Source organism: Girardinichthys multiradiatus, chromosome 3, assembly GCF_021462225.1.
Source record: "Girardinichthys multiradiatus isolate DD_20200921_A chromosome 3, DD_fGirMul_XY1, whole genome shotgun sequence".
Classification (NCBI taxonomy): domain Eukaryota; kingdom Metazoa; phylum Chordata; class Actinopteri; order Cyprinodontiformes; family Goodeidae; genus Girardinichthys; species Girardinichthys multiradiatus.
The window spans coordinates 40,660,583-40,681,933 of record NC_061796.1 but is presented as its reverse complement, the minus strand read 5'-3'; the positions used below and the strand labels follow the sequence as shown (position 1 = coordinate 40,681,933).

The following is a 21,351-nucleotide window of genomic DNA, read 5'->3' as shown; positions in this document are numbered from 1 at the left end:
GGTATTTTTCATGTTTAGGACTCTCACCAGTGCATAATCAAATAGGAGGGCATACTGTGTTGAAGTTTAACCATCCCCTTTAGAGACAGTTTCACATAATTAAGATCTTAATCATAGCATTTAATTGTCTCAGATATTTACAGTGAATTATCTGTCTGCATCACAGTGTTATTTTAGAAACGCAGCTGCTGCAGCAGCTTTGTTGGGCTTAATTATTTCAAAGGAATGGGAAAACAAATGGTGTTAATGCACAGAGCTGCATATCCAACTGTAATCCAAAAATACTCAGACATGCTGACTTCTACGCAGTTTCCTGTCCCAGCCTGTTTCACTGGGTTTGGCCTCTAGACTTTAACAACACCCTAACAGCCCTGTACAAATGTCAGATTTCAGTAATGTAAATAGCACAAAAGGAAATCATTTCAGAACCTTTTGCATCTTTAATTTGGGTAACAACCTGTTCACTTCAATTAGAAGAAACTTAAATCTTTTTTGTTGCATTGGTCTGCACCTTTTCTTAAAACTGTAAATGGCTCTGTTCAGCATTTACCATCACATTTAAACTAATGTTAAACAGAAGAACAAACTTGTCATCATTTAAAGTGCCTCTGATTAACCCCTAAATACAGTTTAGTTTTCCTGACAATTTCTTAGTTGGATTTTAGTAAAAGCCATGGAGATCATCCAAAGCTGATCAAACTGCAAAACCACATCTGACGTGGCCTAAAATGCTTTCATTGTGGACTGTAGACACAGAGTGCATGGAGGATGCCAAGACCAAACTGCATAAGATCTGTGAACCAGTCTGATCAAAAACAGTAGCGCACATTACCTAAACACAACAATAACCATAGTGATGCATGGGGGTGGCTGGATCATGCTTTGTCACTGGAACTGGGGCCACAGTCATGTTGGTTGGATTTAGGAGAAGTAGGCTTGTGCTTGAAAGCAGAGGATGAAAAGGAACTTCATCTTTGGGACAGAAAACAACCCACTGCGTACATGCCAGACCAGAGCCCAGGCCTGAATCCGGTAGAAATTCTTCAGAAGGCTGTGAACAGATGTGGCCAAAGTGGAGTTTTTTGAGCAAGACCGTGGCTTGTGGCGCAGCGGTAGAGCGCCCAACTCATGTACGGATTCCTCGGTCCTTAACGAGGCTTTCCCAGTCTGGTGATGTTTGCCGCATGTCTTGCCCCTCTCTCCACCCCATTTCCTGCCCGCCAACTTTCAGAAAAAAATAAAAGGCCACTAGTGCCGCAAATACAAAATATTGAAAAAAGAGTGGGCAAGTATTTCAAAGTCAAGAGGTGCCATGCTAGTACATAGAAGCGTTGTAATAAAATCAAAACCTGCTGCAACAAAGTATTAGTTTAGGAGTGTGTACACACACATTAATTTCACAAGGTATCCTTGGTTAACAAGGTTAGAAATTATTCAGTCTTATTTCTTACATTACAAAAATAAAAGTTGGGCAGACTCTGCACAATGTAGTTCAATAAATTAATGATCAAACTACTACTACTGTAGTTCAACATCTGTTCCTTTCAGCTCCACAGCAGCCATAACACATCAGCATTTTATTTTGTTTTGGTTAATATGAAGCCTCTTCCACTGCAGTCTGTGATTATTTTCACTGAAAACCAGCAGCTAGACATGCGGTAAGTTTCCTGCAGTCATTAAATCGGACACTCATTTTTGAGTGTGTTCATCTGTCAGTGCAATTATTGCGCAGGCTGCATTAAATGAAACAAAAGGCATATTTGCAAAGTGACCATCAAAGGTTATAGCAGACTGAGCATGCATTTTGTTTTTAAGCGTCACGTAAATGAGCTGCAGAACAACCTCTCCCACAACGTCAGCCGCTCCTCTACAGAAACTGGTTTAGTTGCTCGTCTGTTTTCATTTTTCATCTTTCCCTGGCAACACATTCCAAGGTCTTGAAGCTCGGGTTTAGCAGCAAACAAATCTTGGATTAAAGCATTACCAAAAACTGCAACATTGTTTGAAACATACTTTATTTAACAAAACATAACACATATATTGTCTGATGTCAGCCAGTGTGGAAAAACCACTGTACATTAGCATTTTCTGTCCAAATATATCTATAGAAATCAAACATAATATGATCCATTTTAATCTGTAAACTCCAGAAAAGGTGATGATCTAAAGTGCATTTTCCAAAAAAAACTAGATGAAGACAGCAAACAATCAGATGATACTGTAATAACTCATAATACTTTTCTTTTACAAAACAACAAAGGAATCCAGTGTGGAAAAATGAACTCTATATAAAATTTTAAACAATTAAATACAACTGCCTCTAATGTGCAACATTGTTTAAACCTGTTATTCACCAAATGGACTTTCAGCTAGTCAAAGCCTTGAATTATTTTTGGTAACATTGTTACAAAAAACAGCCATTTGAAGTCATGTAGCATCCTTTTAACCTCCTCCACTCACCCTTCCAGACCCCAAACCCTCAGTGCTGCGTAGTTCCTCTTTAAAACACATCCACACATGCCTGAAACCTTCACCCCTTTCTACTGCAATCCTTTACCATCACTTCCTGATCAACAGCATTTTAACATCCGACTATGACCAGGAATCATAAAGCTCACTTCTGGTCTGAAAACTTAGCGCAGTGAAAAAGAACCTGCAGTGGAACTGGAAATCCACCCAGGGGAAAAATTTGTTCCTTCATAAAAATAAAAAAATAAAAAGCAGAAAATCCAATTTGATCATTAATTTATTTCTTTTTCTTCTGCTGTCGAAGCATCTTTCTCCTTTTCTGGATCATCTCATAGAGTTTGTCCAGGCCCTCCCTGAGTCCTTCCCCGATGATAGCACAGGATGGCTGTAGGTGCCAGGGCGTGGTGGGGCCCAGTTCCTTCAGTGCCAGCAGCTTCTCAATTTCATCCAGTCCCAGAGAGAGCCTCAAGTCCTGCTTGTTGGCCACCACCAGCACAGGAACTCCCTGGTTCTCAGAGGTCTTGGTGATCTTATGCAGCTCAGTCTTGGCCTCCTCCATACGCTCCGTGTCTACAGAGTCCACCACGAATATGATGCCGTCCGTGCACCGAGTGTACGACTTCCACAGGGGGCGGAGCTTTTCCTGACCACCGACATCCCAGAAGTGGAAGTTAGCAGTTCGGTTGGCCCCCAGGGACACTTTGACCTTCTCCGAGTTAAAACCTTTGGTGGGCACTGTGTTCACAAACTCATTGAACTGCAGTCTATACAGCACTGTTGTCTTTCCAGCAGCATCTAGTCCAAGAATGGCAATGTGAAAGGACTGGAAGAACGACATGTTGGAGCAGAACGTCGGCTGTTCAGAGAGTCCATTCCCCATTGTTCCACATCGGGAAGAACAAAATCGAACAAGGTTTCAGGTGGATAACCAGAAATATTCCTCACAGGTCCTTATAGCCCAAAAAGGCAGCAGGAATCACCTAAAAACAAATTTTTTGTGTTATTTTGGTGCGAACGACAGAATTCAAAAACTCATTTTCATTGAACAACAACAGAGAGGAGAAGCAACATTTACAAACAAATCACAATAAATTTGCAACTTCACTGAACTCTGATATTGTTAATTGTATTTATTTTGCCAGGGAAACTAAGCATGTCTAGTCTAGCAAGAACAAGCAAGCATGCCTTCATTATAGAGATGCATTAAAAAAAAAAAAGGTCATGTGACCGAATTTGTCAGATTTTACTTGAAAAGCATGACAAATGATTCGCTCGGTGGAGAAAAAAAGAAAAATGGATTTTGAACACACCCAAAACAAGACTCTTTGGTGTGAAGGTGCGACTGAGGAAATAAGTCAATGTAACTAGATTTAGTGTCAGCGAGGCATTTAAAAACACAAAGATAAAGTAAAAAAGATCTAAGAAGCTATTTAAAGATCATATTTTGTACAGAAATTGCTCCGTCCAATAAGATGAAATATGTACTATATTAGAAGTTCTCCACTGGTGCAGACGGGTGTTTAACCTGGTGAGGTTTTTGAGAAAAACTTTTTTTTTTTTTTTTTTTAACTAGAAACACTTCATTGTGAACACATTTTCAATTTAACTAGAAAGTAGAAAATGTTATTTTGAATCTTGGTAATATCAGTTCTTCAAGGGAAATCAGAATCAGCCAACACTGGTATCGGCAGACCAGAGTTTCACAAAATCTTTATTTACAATGTAATCGCTTACATACTTCTCCCTAAATATCTCTTCAATATCATAAAAAGGAAATATAGGACAATGAGCCTGTTGATGGCTTCCAAAACTGGAGTTTGCTTTTCAAAATCATGAATCACCAAAGATTTTCAACAACATTGCAAAAAAGTTTTATTAGTAATGATGTAGATTTAAAGATCCTCAGAAGACATTTGAGCTAAATGCTATGTTGAGTAGCCAGATAAGGGACATGGATGAAAATTAGCACCCGCTACTAGCGAAAAGCAGTAAACGTATGAGGTAGAGGGTAAATATGATCAGTTTATAAGCTACATTGGTGGATTTGCAATATCAATAGAATATCGTTATACTTCTGCAATTGGCCTGTTGGGGGCAGCACTGCTCTTAAGCTGCAACTAGAAAATCCAGTATCAATAGGAATGTAACATTAATGTGCTTAACAGCACTGATGTAAAGCATATGGCAGAAACCAACAAACTTTTTCACAAGGAGCCAAGTAATGAAACCTAAAGTTGACCTTCGATGTTTCGTCATCTCATACTTTTGGTCTTGTTGTACCCAACTTTTTCAGACAGTTCCTACATGCTTCGACATCTGTTGATTCAAAGCAATTTCCCACAATCTATTCATGTCTACTGTAAGGAAATGTGACCACAAAATGATTTATGTCAGCAGGAGATCACTGGCAGTTATTTTGGTTAGATCAGGGGTCATAATCGGTCTTATTTGATCAGAATTATCCGGAGCAAACAGGGTTCAGTACGACAATCAATGATAACATGTTGCAGTATACAATCTTTTGAAAGTAATGCACAATCCTTTTTCATTGAATTAAAAAATATTCTATGTAATGGTTCAGCATTGTTATGATTATGAAGCTTCCTAATTTATTCAGAAATAAATAACAAGATCAATAAAGAAATATGAAATAGTTAGTCATTTGACCCAGAGCTGTTTGCAGCTCCCTCCAGCATCAATATCACAAACACATATTTGTTACATTTATTTTACAGTGCAGGTCTTTTTACCCAACAAAGCCTAGATACCCAATATTTTTAAATAAACAATATTATTTTTTTTATTTGTAACCAGGCCAAATATTACACAAAGGTATGTTGGAAAGAAATTGTAACGTGAGATTTTTTACTAAATGTTGTTTATTTCCCTGCCTGTTTGGAATGCTGTAACAAACATTAATCGTAATAAAATGACATAAATCTCAGTGTAATTAGTTCACTTCGTCCTTGTAATATGTTTAAGGTGAAACTATGAAGTTACCACCTGCCGTTTGTTTGGAAATGTTCTGTACAATTCGTAACAAATCTCGGTGTCATTAGACTTACATGTGTACATAACATACCCCGGATTACAGGAAATTCACAAAAAAATGAAAAGCTTTTTTATTGTGATGTAGCAATCCCTTACCGCTCAGTGTCCTGTGTGGCGAAAACATTTAATCCAATCCTGTCCGAACTGAGATGTGATTCTTCCCTCGTCTACAAGAGCAAACGTCGGCGTACTTCCTCTTAATTTCAGAGCAACGAAGGCGGAAAAAAAACACTCCTAACAGCAGCAAAACACCACCCTGTCCGGATGATTCTCCTACGTGCCCCGTGTGCATCTACGGCTGATGACACTGCTGCTGCTGCTTGTGTATCCTGTCGGGCTTTGAGTAACACCCACACCGGCACTGCGGACAAATCTGATTGGCTCCTGTGTTCCTCTTTCCATCCGCTGATTAGCTAAAACAGCTGCCACTCACGTTCTCCGTCTGGGAATAAGAGATCACCTGTTGCCCAGAATGCGTGGCACACCAAGCCCAGTTTTAAGACTTTTCCAACAAAATACGAAGCCTGTTACTGTTTAACGCCATTTAAAGACAAACGAGTGAGTGTAGCTCATGATAAAAGGATCATTCATTATGTTGTTTAAATATTTTTAACTGAAACATATCTCCTGATAATGTGCCACTCTTTATATTAATGTTGATAAAAATGTAACCATGGCCACAAGATTGCTAAAATATATTCATTCACGACATTCAAGTCAACATATTGGGGTGTTTTGTAAACGTTTCAGACAAAAAAAAAATAAAAAGATGTCAAACGCAGAATGCTACCGGACAGTTAAGCTAGCTGCCGCGTGAGAGAAGACCTACCGTTGGGTTTAGCGTGGAGACTCTTCGTGTTTTTCCTGCTTAGCTTTGTCTGCATGTGTGTGAGAAGCTGTGGCTAGTGAGGGGAGAAGCCAAATTCTGCGTGTTGTTCGGAGGAACAGCGCCGCCCCGCTTATCCCCGCATGTTTTTGTTTAAAATGATTGGTCAGAGAGCAGGAAACAGCGCCACACTCCCTGAAGCCCTACAGACAACAAAACAGTACCTGGCTACTCGCCACCGGCTTACATAAGCTGCATCTGCGTCTCCTTTCTTCCACACATAATATAAGAACTGCACAAGCTAAGGGTTATACCATCTGGTCCACATGCGGCGCTAGGAGAGGTGGAGGATAAGATGAGGCTTCATCACACCTCAAAATGTAGCTTTAACTTACAAATTTATAAAGTTGGGGCATTTTCAAGTGGCCTTTGAACGGTTAACACTACCGTTCAGTTTTACACTTTCTCACTTAATGGGTCTCTTTATTTTCATGACTATTTAAATTGTAGATTCTCACCAAAGGCAACACAACTGGGAATGAACACAAATGGAATTATATAGTAAACAAAAAGTGTGAAATAACTAAACATTTTTATTTTTCAGATTCTTCAAAATAGCCACCGTTTTCTTTGATTACTGCTTTGCTGTCTTGGAATTCTCTCCATGAGCTTCATGAGGGTCACCTGAAAAGAGTCTTGAAAGAACTTCCCAGAGGTTCATTGAGAGACGGCCAAAGGTTAATACTTCAGTCATCACAGCAAAGGGCGGCTACTTTAAGGAATCTAAAGTATGACATATTTAAAGTTCCTTCAAAATTTTTTGTTTTCTGCATAGTTGCATATGTGTTTATTCACAGTTTTGATGTTTTCAGTCCTGTAGAGAATCTACATATAATGTAAATAGTCATAAACATAAAGAAAACAATTAAACGAGAAAGGCGTTCTAAAACTGTTGACCGGTAGTGTGTGTGTGTGTATAAAAAATATAAAAAATAAAATCCTATTTATTGAGATCCACCTGTGTAGCCATGCACCTTAATAATCAGAATCAGCTTCATTGCCAAGTTCGTACATACAAACAAGGAATTTGACTCCGATACACTTTGCTCTCTGGTTTTTGTTTTTGCATTACAGAATATACATATATACAATATAAAAATATACACATATATAAATAAAAAGGTGCATTTGCAACATCTGTATGCTGTTGTTCTGTACTCTATTGAATGTTCAACAGAGAAACAGCCTGGGGGAAGAAACTGTCTCTGTGGCGGCTGGTTTTAGTGAACAGTGCTCTGTAGCGGCGGCCTGAGGGTAAAACTCTAAACAGTTTATGTGCAGGGTGTGTGGGGTCTGCAGAAATTTTTGCAGTTCTTTTCTTGACCCTAGACCTGTATAAGGCCTGGATGGAGGGAAGGTCAGCCCTGATTATTCTCTCTGCAGTCCTGATTATTCGTTGCAGTCTGGACCTGTCCTGTTTTGTGGATGAGCCAAACCACACTGAGATGGATGAAGACAGGACAGACTGAATGATGGCAGTGTAGAAGATGACCAGCAGCTCCTGTGGAAGGTTGAACTTCTTGAATTGCCTCAGGAAGTACAGTCTCTGCTGGGCCTTCTTCTGAACAGTGTCTATGTGTGAAGACCATCTCAGGTCCTCAGAGATGGTGGTTCCTAGGAACCTGAAGTGATCCACAGCTGACACGGTGTTGTTGAGGATGGTGAGGGGGGTGTATGGGGGTGGTGTTCTCTGAAAGTCCACCACCATTTCCACAGTCTTGAGTGGGTTGAGTTCCAGGTAGTTCTGACAACACCAGTGTATCAGCCGAACCACCTCCTGTCTGTATGCAGACTCATCACCGTCCTGGATCAGACCAATGACAGTGGTGTCGTCTGCAAACTTCAGGAGTTTCACGGACGAGTCCGCTGAGGTGCAGTCATCTGTGTACACGGTAAGAGGAGTGGGGATAGAACACACCCCTGGGAGGCACCAGTACTTATTGATCTGCTGCGGGAGAAGATGCTCCCCAGTCTCTCCTGCTGCTGTCGGTCTGTCAGGAAGCTGTTGATCCACTGACAGGTGGAGGCTGGGACGTTGAGCTGGGTGAGCTTCTGGTGGAGGATGTCTGGTATGATGGTGTTGAAGGCCAAGCTGAAGTCTATAAACAGGATCCTGGCGTACGTCCCTGGGTGGTCGAGGTGTTGCAGGATGAAGTGTAGACCTAAGTTAACAGCATCATCTGCCGACCTGTTTGCTCGATAAGCAAATTGCAGGGGGTCCAGCAGGGGGCCTGTGATGTCTTTCAGGTGCTTCAACACCAGCCGCTCAAAGGATTTCATGACCACAGACGTCAGGGCTACAGGCCTGTAGTCATTTAATCCTACGATGGTGGGTTTCTTGGGCACTGGGATGATGGTGGATCGTTTGAGGTAGGAGGGGACCTCACACGTCTCCAGTGACTTGTTGAAGATCCGGGTGAAGATCAGAGCGAGTTGATTTGCACAGGTTTTCAGGCATGATGGGGAGACGTAATCAGGTCCTCCAGCTTTCTTTGTTTTCATGAGCTGAAAGAGCCTGTTTACATCTTTCTCGGAGATCTTTAGTGCAGGCGGAGGATCTGAAGGTAGGGGGTTGGTTACTTTATGGGAGGAATTTGTTCCTGAATGGGATGTGGAGGAGATGATTTGAGGCGCGAATGTGAATATTTCTGAAGGTATTATTTTTCCTATTATTTATTTTCATTACAGTCATGATAATAAAAAATAAATCCCAGGGGTTTACATATCGAGGCATAACCGAATCAATTTGGCCTTCACCAGGTTCTTAAAACCCTCCTGTTGCCTTTGGGTCATAATGACCCAAAACCAAGTTTAAAAGCACAGAAAAAAAATAAAATAAAATTGGATCTTTTCATCTTGAAACTTGATGACTTTTCCTAGATTGACTCCAGCATTAGAAAAACTAAAATATTACCTTCATTCATATTCCCAGGTAAGATGTACGAATAAAGGTATAAATATTACACACCACAAAGATGTGAAAATGCTTTAGTTCTGTGTAAGATTTATTAGTGGCCGACAAAAACATGACAAGACCTGGTCTCCTTCAGCAGAATACACTGCCTGTACACCTCCTGGATTTGGCAGCCAAGGGGGTGGCACTATAGATGAGGGTGTCTAGAAATGCGGGAATGTACAGAATCTCATGATTGAAATGTAACAATAATGCCACCTGGTCAGTATGTGTGCTGTTTCCCATCCTACAGAGGGCAAAGAGCCCCTGAAAGCAGTGCGGGACAGTACAGGTTCTCGTAAACGAAATGTAACAATACTGATAGTCTTTGAGGCTGCTCAGAGCCTATAAAGGTGCTGCAGATGACAGTATCCTGAATCCTCTCTGCTGCAGCCATGAGTGTCAGTTTCACTGTTGAACAGGTTCTAGAAAAGATTTCTTCAAATGACCAGCAAGACCACTCTGATTCAGGAGAGCAGGAGGTATCAGAAGAAGATGGGGAGGAATACAAATGCATTAAAAACTACTTGATGCATATTTATCCTACTTTACTAAATAGAAATACAATACAAATATTGCTCACCACCTATACGAAAATAATACAAATAACTGTTATAGAAGCAAGAGCTATCTCTTGAATAAATGCGGTCTTTTTGCCATGTGAAGAGGAGAAGTTTGGAAATTCACTCAATTTGTGGTAAATGGCAAGTTGTTCCTTCAGGCAAAATATATTTGGTGTTTAATATTCTATGAAGCTGCATTATATTGGGGGTTTATTGAAGCCGGGTCATTATGACCCAGAGGACATGGGTGTATACGGAATATGAGGACCATAGGAGTAATTGAAATCTAACCTCTGATGTACAAAAACACATATCCCACACTGTCATTTTTCATAAAACAAAAGCCACTAAAGTGGAAAAGTTATGTGTGAAAATGAAGCACACCCCTCCTATATCTACAGTATTTAAGAGGGATGCCAGGTGTTCCTACTGATCAACTCTACAAAAGTAGGGTTTTTAGCAGTTTGCTGCTCTGGAGCATACGGATGCCAATTTTTAACTATATGAACTGTGTAAAACATTTAAGATGCCCATCTTCCCACCAGTGGACATCTCGCCAAATTCATCCCAGCGTTAGGCTTTGCAAAGAGAAATCACAAAAGAAATCCAAGAGCTCCAAATTAGAATCTATAGACATGAATTAGCATATAAAATGTTTAAGTTCATGGCCATAGAATTAGAAGACTGAAGTATATCTTGTTTGGAAGGGTTGAAAGGAGAAGGCCTCTTCTCTCTGAAATGAATATGGCAGCACAATTTAGATTTGCAATCTTGCATCTGAATAAACCTCGAGACTTCTGGAACGATGTCCTTCAGACATATAAAACGGTAGTTAAGCTGTTTGGTCATAATTCACAGCACTGTGTTTCTTGAAAACCAAAGAAAGCGAGATAGTTCAAAAATCTCCTTTCCACTTTCAAGTATGGTGGTGGAGAGGTGATGATTCTTTATTTGTTTCTCAGCAACTGGACCCCGACAGCTTGCAGTCACTGAGTGCACCCTGATCTCTGTATACCAAATTAATCTACTGTCAAATGTGAGGCCATCTGTCTGACAGCTGAAGATTGGCCCAAACTGGGTCTTGCAAGCAGAGAAGCAATGATGCATAAGGAAGAGTGGGCCAGGGTTATTCCACAACAATGAAAAAGAATGAAAGTCATAAAGAAAACAACTGTTTGTTGTTCTACACAGCTTCTCCATTTTGGTTTTATTTATGTTTAATAATTAGTGATTGTGTGGAGTGTGTGTTGTGAGTTTTATGTACTAACAAGTAAAAGCTAGAGCTGAAAAAGGGTTCATGTTCATTTAATCATGACTGTGGATATCTTGCTACCTGTTAAATATTATCTAACATAACAAATGTGGACTTTTTTAATTTTTGTTCAGTTATTTTGCTCTTAATTTTGCCATCCTCTATAGCTGCCGTGGTATTTTAACAGAGGATGGCTTAAACTCAGTTTAATACAAATCTTTCATTTATATTGTGCCTAATAACAACAAAAACCACCCCAAGATACTTTAGAGTTCACAACCGATCCAATTCATATCAGTTATGTACAATTCAGTGTTCTTTCCAAGGCAAGTTTATTTATATAACTTCATTTATACACAAGGATAATCCAAAATGCTACATGTACCATTAAAGGAAAGTCAGACAGGACACAGCAAAGCATACAAGCATTGTATAAAAGAAAAAGATGATAAAATACAGATAATAAAGACATAAAAGAAACAAATCTTTCAAGCGTTTAATAAGTCAGATCGAAAGCTGCAGTCAACCAAAATGTTTTCAGTGCTTTATAGGAACCAACAGTTAGTGCATATTTCAGGTTGTAGGTTTACATTTCTCAGCTGAGGAGCATAGACGTTAAATGCTGTTTAGAACCTTTAGTTCTGGTCCTGGGAACACAGATCTCTGAAGACCTGAGGAGGTCCAATTGGGTATGAAAATGCAGACTACGTAGTGCTTTATAGACCAATAGCATCATTTGGAAATCTATTTTTTATTTTCTAGTACTAATTCCATTTATTATGACATGACTGTGCAAGTAATACAGTTATTTTGAGTTATATGACCAACTGTATTTATTAGATGTGTGCTATACATGAGAAAAGCAATAAATTCATTATTTTGTTCTTACATATTTTACAAGCAAATACAAAGATGGATTAAGTGCAAGTTGAGAAGATTTCTTCCCTAAGAATCGATTTAACAAACCTACAGACAACAAGGGTATTTCTGCATTAAAAAGCATTATGACTGTATTACGCTACCCAACACAGGACAAAGCCGATGTTGCATAAGCTTGTTAACAACAGGTTTCTCCTCTTGATATGGCTTATCTATTTGTGTCAGAGAGATAAAGAGGGTTTGCCCGGGTTGCCAAACATGCCAGAGCTTCTATGACAAAAAGGGCTCAATGATCAATAAAGAATTTCCTAAGCTGTTATCAGCAGTTTTGTAAATTTTATTGATTTTTAAAATAGTTTTTGTTTCAGTTTTGTTGTTCTGATTTGGCCTAAAGCTAGTGTCCACATCAGTGATAAATGACAATAAAACCTTTGTTATCATTGCTCAGAGTTTCTATATTTATGAAGGATTTTAAAGATGCACACATGGCAGCATAAAGCTCAAGCGGTGTTCTGCAGTAACCGAGACTCTTATTTTATATATAGCCAGTCAGTTATGTGCATAGTCACAGACGACCCTTTAAACACATACATGGAGCTATTTCAGACATGCTTCAAGCAAGTGATGGATTCACGGGTTTGTAATTCTTTGTGTGGCGAATGAACAGCTGTGAACAGCTGTGAATTCAGTTCCCCATCTCGTAGTAAGTGAATGTTGTAGGAAACCGCCACTTCAGGCCGGCCATTTCCACTTTATGATGCACTTTAAACTTTTCAGTCTTTTTGGTTTTTCCCTAAAACCTCCATGTAGAAACATGCACTATGGTAGTAGATGTCATCAACTATAGCAGTATAAAGAAATTGGTTTGTAAAAGTAGGACCAAATTAAGTAATTTCAAAGTATATATGAAAAGAAATATTTCTGAAGCGCACAGTGTAGTTCTACATACGATGCCAAGCATATAAATATATATAAATATATAAATCAGGTTATTGAATTTAATCTATGCACTTGAAGAAGAAACAAACTGGTCAGAAAGCAACCTGAAACTTATTTCCACTGAGTATTACCAGAGTTTGAATAGTCAAAGATTTCCCTACACAAGTTGTGCTGCATCTGTGTTCATTTTAAAGCTTTGTTTAGAGGTGCTCAGATAAAAGTAAAATTAAAATTAAAATTTTAGACTTCTCAAACTGTATGATGTTGACAAAAATCAGTTTCCCAGCTTAGTATTAAAGTAATCTGCTCTATTAATTAGATTTTTTTGTAAAGCACTTTTCACGTATGAAATGAAAGAGCTTCACAATAAAGTCATGAAATTGGTTCAAATAAGACTCATGAAAAAAAAAACAGAATTTGCTATCACAATATATGATAGAAATGTAGGTTGAATTTTAAAATTTATGGTTAAAATTTTAAAACTTTCTACCGCTTCTTCCATAGTGGGTCGCAGGGAAGCTGGTGTCTATATCCAGCAGTCTATGGGGGGAAGAGGGGTAAAGCTGGACAGGTCACCAGTCCATCACAGGGGCAACACAGACACACTCATTCACGTGTCTCCCTGGCCAGGAGTCAAACCCAGGATCTTCTTGCTGCAAGGCAAAAGTGCTGCCAACTGCGCCACCATCCAGGCCCGGTTTGGTTTAAAAGGTTTGGTTTGAAATTATGCTACTCCAATGAAATCATTTCTTTAATGCTTTTCAGACATATTTTATCCAAGAGTGGGGTGGAGAGCCTGCTGCATCTTTAATGGCTGTTTACCAACTAGGATTTTAGTAAGTATGGCAAGACTGAAAATTCCAACCTTGAAAAAAACATTATTGAACATCATGCTCATAAATGTGATGAGAGATGTCTTAATATTCTCTAATAGTTTGTGGTAGAGGTAGCATATAGAACAAGAACAGGATTGGCTCTAAAACAGAACCCTGTGGAACCCCATATGGGCGGTTACATGGCATGTTCTGGTTTATTTAAACACAGAACTCGCTGAGGTCCAAGAAGAATTTAGGCGAGGTGATGAACTATATCAAAGATCCAACAAAGACTTAATGCTTTGCTATATCTTTTCTCTTAAACTGAAATACAAAAAAATGCAGGATGACAATGTATTTTCAAGGACCGTTGATTTTTCTTAGATGCCTTTCTTAACATATACTTTGAAAATTACTTTAAAAAGAAAAACTTTAGTGTTCATTTTTCCAGAATTCACCAACTTTCTTCTCAACACGGTCTAAAAATGTGCTGTATGCTCCTCTTCTTCTGTGTCTGTGTGGAGAAGTGTTCATCATTGGTTAAGGCTAAAGCTGTTTTAAAGAGGTAAACATGTCTCTGTTGTTCATATGTTCAAAGAAAGATGTTATTCATTCGTTTAAAACCTCAAAGAGAACAATGCTGTTCTCTTATGTGCTTACAATGCATGATGAATATTAAACATATGAGGTCAACATCAACAACACAATGTACTTCAACAACGGGAAAAATAGTCAGTGCTATCTGGTTACAGTGTCCTCTGGTATAAACCTGTTCTTCCCAGTTGATTAGGGTAGAAGACATTTCATGTGTTGCTGTTAAATCTGTAACAGTACATTATGTTTTATGAGGTCACCACTGCATGTTGTTCGGTCTGCTTTCAGATATCATTCCTGCAAATCCAAATGATCCCAAATTCATTCAAACATAAAGTATAAATACTGACAGTAAAAGAAGCGGATTTTGGAGGCCAAGGCAGGGGAGGAAGACAGAGTTTCGGACCCCATTTAGGCTCTGCTGGTTTATAGGTGTCCGGTTGTGTCTTCATGTGCCTGAAACTTGGGTTCAGTTCTGATCTGCTGGTCCGCACTAAGGAAAAATATGCTGCAAGTTATTGACACGTCTAAATAATGACAAAGCGGATCACATGAATACACCTACAGGAGTCTAAATGCTTTAGTTTAAAATTCAGGTTGCCTGGATCTCTCTGAAACGCAGTTTTAATTCCTGAAGGTCTTCATCGAGCTGTGGAGAGTTAAGCATATAGGTTCATATTTTTCAAAATATCATCACCTTGTGTTGAAACCAAAGAACTACAAGTGTGTAACCCAAAGACCTGTCTTATATTAGTGCTTTCATTCTGGAAGAGGCCTTAAATACATTGGAAATACATTGGAAAATACGTTGTATTTCTTGAAACTCATCGGTGTAAAGTTTTGAGGTTTGGGGTTTCTCTTCGGATCAGAAGGAAACTTTCCCATCCTTACAAACATCAGCTGAGACTGAAGAGCATCAGGACGTCTGTGTGATGTGTTGAACTCTTGAGCGTCTGTCTTCTTCGGACTCTGATTTATGATGTTTGGTGGAAAAATCCCACTTCTCCTCTTTGTTTTATAAAGTTTACTGCATCTGAAAGAGTCTTTTTGTTCTTCTGAGAAATGGTCAGATGGCTGTAAAGCTTCATTGAGAAATCTGTTGGTTTGATGCTGAAAACTGCGCGTTGACTCCCAGTTTCTGGCAGCTTAAGAGCTTTGCGTCTTGTTGACAAGAGGTCCTGACTTGCAGAGAACGTATTTTTCATTTCAAATGTTATAGAAGACATTTGATGTAGCAAATCTTGTATAGCCATTTTATAAATGTTTACCTTAAATTTGAAGAAGGAAACTAATTGAAATTTAAATCCACAGAGTTTGAGCGTGGTGATGTTGGAGGGTATTCATTTGAGAACAAAAGTGAAAGTGGGACTCATAAAAAGTGCTGCTTAGTTACAAAAGGCTTTAACCTTGTTAACAAAAGAATGGGGCTTAAATGGGCTTAGCTCGGCAAGAGACTGGGCTAAACAAAATGCCAGGAACTTAGCAACAGCACATAAAAATCTGTCCTTTGGCACTTGATATCCGCTACACTCCCAACTGATACCCTTTAGTAAAATTAGCATTTGGACCAGTTTTTCTGATTTCAAGAATATTCTTCGGTTGAAGTAAACTTGGAGCTCACCCAGTGTTCACTTCTACCTTCACATGAAGCTGTTGGAAAAAAATCTATTTTGCATGGAACTCGCAATTTGAAAATATATATTTATTTTTTAGGATATTTTTGTTTTATTTGATTGTGAATGTAAGATCCTCCATTCCTTACCACCTAGATGTATGTTTTATTTTAATTCCCAATGTTAAAATATAATAGAACAAACTAAACATGTGCACTAAAGAAAAAACAATGGGGCAAATTCTTTTGTAAATAAAGTCTATTTCTAAGTACTGGTAAGTTGTGGAAAACTGTTTTTAAGACATTTCAGTTCTAATTTTACAAAACAAATAAACACATTATGTAGTTTGTCAAAGGTTGATCAAGGAAACAAGCAATATTACATAGGTTTATACATATGACTTATTTACAACCAGAACTGTCATGTTTCTTTTTTTTAAATCACATGGCACTACATGAAAAGCTATGAAATCTCTTAAAAGATCTTCCTCAATTTGTATACAAAGATAAATGTGTGTTGTGCCTAAATAACCACCGGAGGGCAGCATATGAAAGAAAATCCTACACATTCAGGTGCCCAAGTGCATTTACAAAAATTGTTTTGCAATTAACTAGTGAGCAAACAACAAATTAAACTGAATTAAACTATGTGAAAAGTTTACTTGACAATCACTTTTTATCAATGTTTTCTAAAATGAAGAGAACTCTGTATAAAGCGTAACTTTACTTTGCAATTCTATAAAGTTTTCTTGATTTCATAAAATGCTTAACACCAAGAAAGAATTACCAGAGATCATATTACCTTCAGGGCCGTTTGTCCTTTACCAAATTAGTGAATTAAAGTAATTTTGGGGTTTGTTAAATTGTTTTTTTTATCTGCTGATGTTAAAGTTTTAAATAGTTTGTTCTTAATTTCTACAACTACTTTAAATGTTACATGGACTGAATTTATATATTGCTTTTCTTGTCATACTGACCACCCAAAGCACTTTATGCGAGGGCCACATGCACCCAATCACACTCACAAACCTGCACATATTCATACACCAATTGCAAAGTGGCAGGCAACTTGGGGTTAAGTGTCTTGCCCAACTTTGCAAGATGACTACTCTTCCCACAGATTTGATAAGAAACGTGTATACAGATGAAAGCAATAACATTAGATATTAATTTCAACAATTTCCAGCAAATGATAGCTAATTAGCAATAAGTTTACAAACTACAAAGGTTTGCTTTAGAATATTAGCATCTTAAGTGTGACCTGATCGCAATAGCTAAAGGTGGAACGTAAACTATTGCCAAAATCACACTAGTGAACTCTGTGGGTAAATAATGAGGACAAAAACTTACTGCTAACAGTTCAATACCTTGACTGCAGAGACGACACTTCACAGCAATCCGTCCATCATCTTTTGTTCACAGGTACTGCCAGTCCACCTCCTTTGCGTTTGCCGCTCCTCTTTAAATCTCTGTCTGCTCATATGGTCAGAAAGCCAGGCAGAGAGACGCTGGAGTCAGGGATATGATCCTGCAGCCATGTCTCAGTAAAACACATAATACTGCATTCCCGATACTCTGCCTGCCTAGGTCCTTTGTAGGGTTTGGAGTTCATCCAACTTGTTCCCCCATTCGAATCGATGGAAGAGATGGTTTGAACTTCCTCCTCCTCTCTCTTCCCTTTGCTCCTTTTCTGCATCCACTGCACCTTCTTTTCAACTCAGCAGGGATTTGGAGTTGTAGTTGAAGTATTATTTGAGCTGTTGAGATATTAAGGAGCTGCTCCCAGTTGAAACAAAAACTACCCTGTCGCCATGGTGACGCATCAAAACAAGTATCCAAAAGTAAAAAAGTATCAAAAAACCCCTTCCAGCTGCACAGCATCTGATACCGGAGAGGATAATCGTCCAAAAACAATCATGTTTTTTCCACCACAACAGGAATTTGAGTTCTTAAAATGAATTAATCAGAATGAAATGTAACAGAGCTACTCCAACCGGCTGCCACCTTGAGTGGCACAATTCTAGAATTGGATAGAATTAGAATTCAAGAATTAAATGTGCCTTTTTTACCAGTTGTGACTGAATTTAATTTCTCTTTTGGCCATCAATGGGCTTTAAGCTGCCACAAAGTGTCCTTATACACTGGGCTGGCTGTTTAAAGCACAATAGTATGAAGTGTTTTTTTGTTGTTGTTATAATTCTATATGAGGACAAGACAGTTTGCATATATTTTAATGCCTCTTAATTATTAATTCAGGCTCAACATTGAACTATGGAAAGTACAAGCCTGTAAGCGTTGTACACACTGAGATCACACTGAGAGAAATACAATTTTGTGTGCTGGCCAAATACCATTAAAGTAATCTACTTTATTGTTTTAACTGCCCAACATCAGTGAAGGGTTACATTTACAGCAAGTTTTAGGAGGTGAGCCCAGCCATGGTCTGCAGAGATTATGTTTCTTCCAGATTTCTGCTATAAAGTCAAGGACAGAGCGAGCTATTTGCTGTCTACACACTACAACATGAAACTTTACTGACTGAACTTCTCATATGGTGTACGTTTTTCCAGCATTTTGAGTGCATTGCTTACCAGATTTATGTGCTGTTTACTAAACCTAAAATGGTAAAATATCTAACTTTTATTTTATTATTTAATCATGATCAAAGTCAATTTGTAAACTCTAAGCAGAATAGTTGTTGTTTCAGCAGGATACAAGGCCAGAGCCGTGACAAGACAGTAAACAAAGGAGACTCCGATGTGTAAACACTGATTTGTACGTGCCTGTTGTCCAGACGAGTTGTTGCAGCCTTCACTTTGTGTTGACCTGAACATTTGACACAAAGAAACAAAGACAACAGGAAACCTGAGCTGAAACTAAGCAAGCGTCTCTGAAGGACCTGACCTCTCTGACCCGGGCAAACAGGGAGCTGCCACCTTCTGGGGCTTGTCTTGACCTTTGGCTCTTCGCATGTGTGAAACCTCCTAACCTTGTATTCAGTGACATTTACAGCCACTGTGTGATCAATTGCTCAAAAGTGACTGCAGGAGTCAACAGCCTGTGATTTTCCTGACAATCCTGCTTTACAATCTCTGAGTAATGGCAAAGATGTTTCCTCTTTATTATGAGAACAGCATAAAGTGTAAAGAAAGTGTAAGGGCTTTGTTTTAGCAAAACAAATTTTTCTTTATTTATTTCAATATCTGAACATGTTTTAGGACGTCCACCTGTTTTTACTGTTGCTGAAAGGATGTGGTAGGAAATGGTTTTTGGCTTTTGTCATCAGATCCTCCCTTCTTTTTTAGTTATTTCATCTTGGCACAGATAGAGAGCAGGACTGAATATTAATCACTGCAAAACAATAGAAAGAAGCAGCCAGCCCTTTGAGTGGGGGGGGGGGGGGGGGGGGGGGGGGTGCGGTCACTGTGTGAACAAAAGGGTTAACTTCCAGCTAACCTCCGTAGCTGTGGATCTGCTTGGTAGTTTAATTGGATTGTTTTAGCATAGTAAAGAGTTTGTTGATTGAAATATGTTTGACTTTGAGTTGACTCATTTTTGTTAATAAATTCTTGTATTTTAAGAAATTGTGTGAATTCATTCCATGTGTGTGCAGAGTTTATGCTGTTCAATAATGTCAGAGCTCGTCTCACACCTTTCTATTTTGTCCCAATACCATTGCCTTACAGGACTGGTATTCACAGGACAACCCTTAACAGACCGAAATTTTATTTGATAATATTAAAATATTAATATTAAATATTCTCAGATTCATAATCCCAACATCAGCATCCATGGGCCTTGGTATTCACTGTAGTGTCGGGGTATCAAAGACAATGGGTTGTGTGTGCCACCTGGCTTTGTCATTGGAAATTTGAAGCAGGACTCTATGCTGTCTTCATGGCTGGGATACCATACCATTTCCCAAGATCGTCATGCCAGGTGACATGATCTAACACAAGCCTGCCACAAGGGGTCTGGGGGACTTGTGTGTGGAATATAAGGGAAAGAGCATCTCATTAATGACAAACCTAGTCATCAAATACTAAGAGCATAATGGTGGCATCTCTACAACAGGATGTTTTCCAAATTTGAAGCAGGGCAGCCATGTTCTTGGCAAGTTGGGTAGGTTGTGGATGGTACGTTCATGAGTGAAGTTAATATTTTCAGGGAGAACTTTCCTATCCTGCTTTTTAAATCCGAAACTCAAACTGAGTGCAGCTCTCCCTCCCATCTTTCCATAGCACTCGGAATAGCATTTGGAAACCAAAGATGTAAACTGAGAAAGTTTTATGACAAACTTGTTTCTTCATGCAGAGGAGTAATGACATTTACCCTTAAAGGTAAGAGCTTGGTGACTGCTGTGTTTTCAGCATACACATTTACCTGTCTCTGTGGATACCTCTTATCAATAGTGTAAGCCTCTCCCCCCAATTTAACCTTGACTATAACACTTTCCTCTACATCTTAAATGTAACATAAATTTAAGGCTTGTACCTAGCCATCTAAACTGCAACATGATTCTGTTATTCCACAGAAGCCTAATGCAGGCAAGGATGGAGAGCTTTCAGGTTTAGCAGAGACAATCAGAAGAATAAAGTCTCGGTTTAATGCATTCATTTCTAACTTTGCTCTGTAGCGGTTATAGAGTTAAAAATATCCGAAGAAGCACAGATTTATCTCTTTAATATGTGAAACATGTTATCAACTGTCATGGTTTTACAGAATATGACCGCCAACCTTGTAATATTTAAGGGTGTCTGCATTTCAAAAAGAGGCAGTGGGTTTGAGTTCAGCCACATTGAACTACAGTTTGAGCAAAAAAAACAGGACAGAAATGAACAGATGTAAAGATGGTAAAACTAATCAATAACGGTAAGTCACAATGGCATCATTATTTATATCTCTTTATTAGTTCATATTGACACTGAACTTAATATTTAGATGAGGTTGAGCTAGCACAACATTAGTTGGGCAGTATGAAGCCAGATCTTCAGCTTGTATTATAAAGGCATTGATACCATTACAGTATTACGTAATTAGCTCTAATGGAAACTTGGAATAGCATTGGTAGGCTGAAGATCTATTTTAAAGAGTAAAAATTAGGCTATGCTTGCAGTTACTGGCCTCAAAAATGGCCTCTTGTGCAATAAACGACATAAAACCCTGTCAGGAGTGATCCATTAGCCCATTTGTGCAGTTTGGTAAGTTTGTACCTTGGAACATGCAAAATAGCAGCAGGGTAGATTCAGCCATATGTTTGTTTTGAACGAGAATATGCCTTAGATGTAAAAAGATATACACCAGCAGTGAAAAGTTTGGACACAGTTTTGTCATTCAG

General features: G+C 38.7%; 2 protein-coding genes across 4 annotated transcripts; both read right to left on the bottom strand.

The window, feature by feature from the left end:
• Positions 1-1,998: 1,998 nt before the first annotated feature.
• Positions 1,999-6,589, bottom strand: arl4aa (ADP-ribosylation factor-like 4aa). 3 transcript variants are annotated; one of them, XM_047362176.1, is made up of 3 exons: positions 6,350-6,588; positions 5,617-5,980; positions 1,999-3,449 (listed from the first exon to the last, which is right to left on the bottom strand). In XM_047362176.1, exon 3 carries the CDS (start codon positions 3,347-3,349, stop codon positions 2,747-2,749), a length of 603 nt encoding a protein of 200 aa, XP_047218132.1. In that variant the 5' UTR covers positions 3,350-3,449; positions 5,617-5,980; positions 6,350-6,588; the 3' UTR covers positions 1,999-2,746. The 3 variants fall into 3 exon arrangements, with proteins under 3 accessions (XP_047218132.1, XP_047218133.1, XP_047218134.1); XM_047362177.1 differs by having other exon boundaries at positions 5,617-5,962; XM_047362178.1 differs by lacking the exon at positions 5,617-5,980 and having other exon boundaries at positions 6,350-6,589.
• Positions 6,590-13,600: 7,011 nt separating this feature from the next.
• Positions 13,601-15,606, bottom strand: si:dkey-30e9.6 (uncharacterized protein LOC564083 homolog). Its single transcript, XM_047361826.1, has 5 exons — positions 15,430-15,606; positions 15,186-15,307; positions 14,967-15,040; positions 14,753-14,894; positions 13,601-14,324 (listed from the first exon to the last, which is right to left on the bottom strand). The coding sequence occupies exons 1-5, from the start codon at positions 15,604-15,606 to the stop codon at positions 14,240-14,242; spliced, it is 600 nt and encodes a 199-aa protein (XP_047217782.1). The 3' UTR covers positions 13,601-14,239.
• Positions 15,607-21,351: the final 5,745 nt, after the last annotated feature.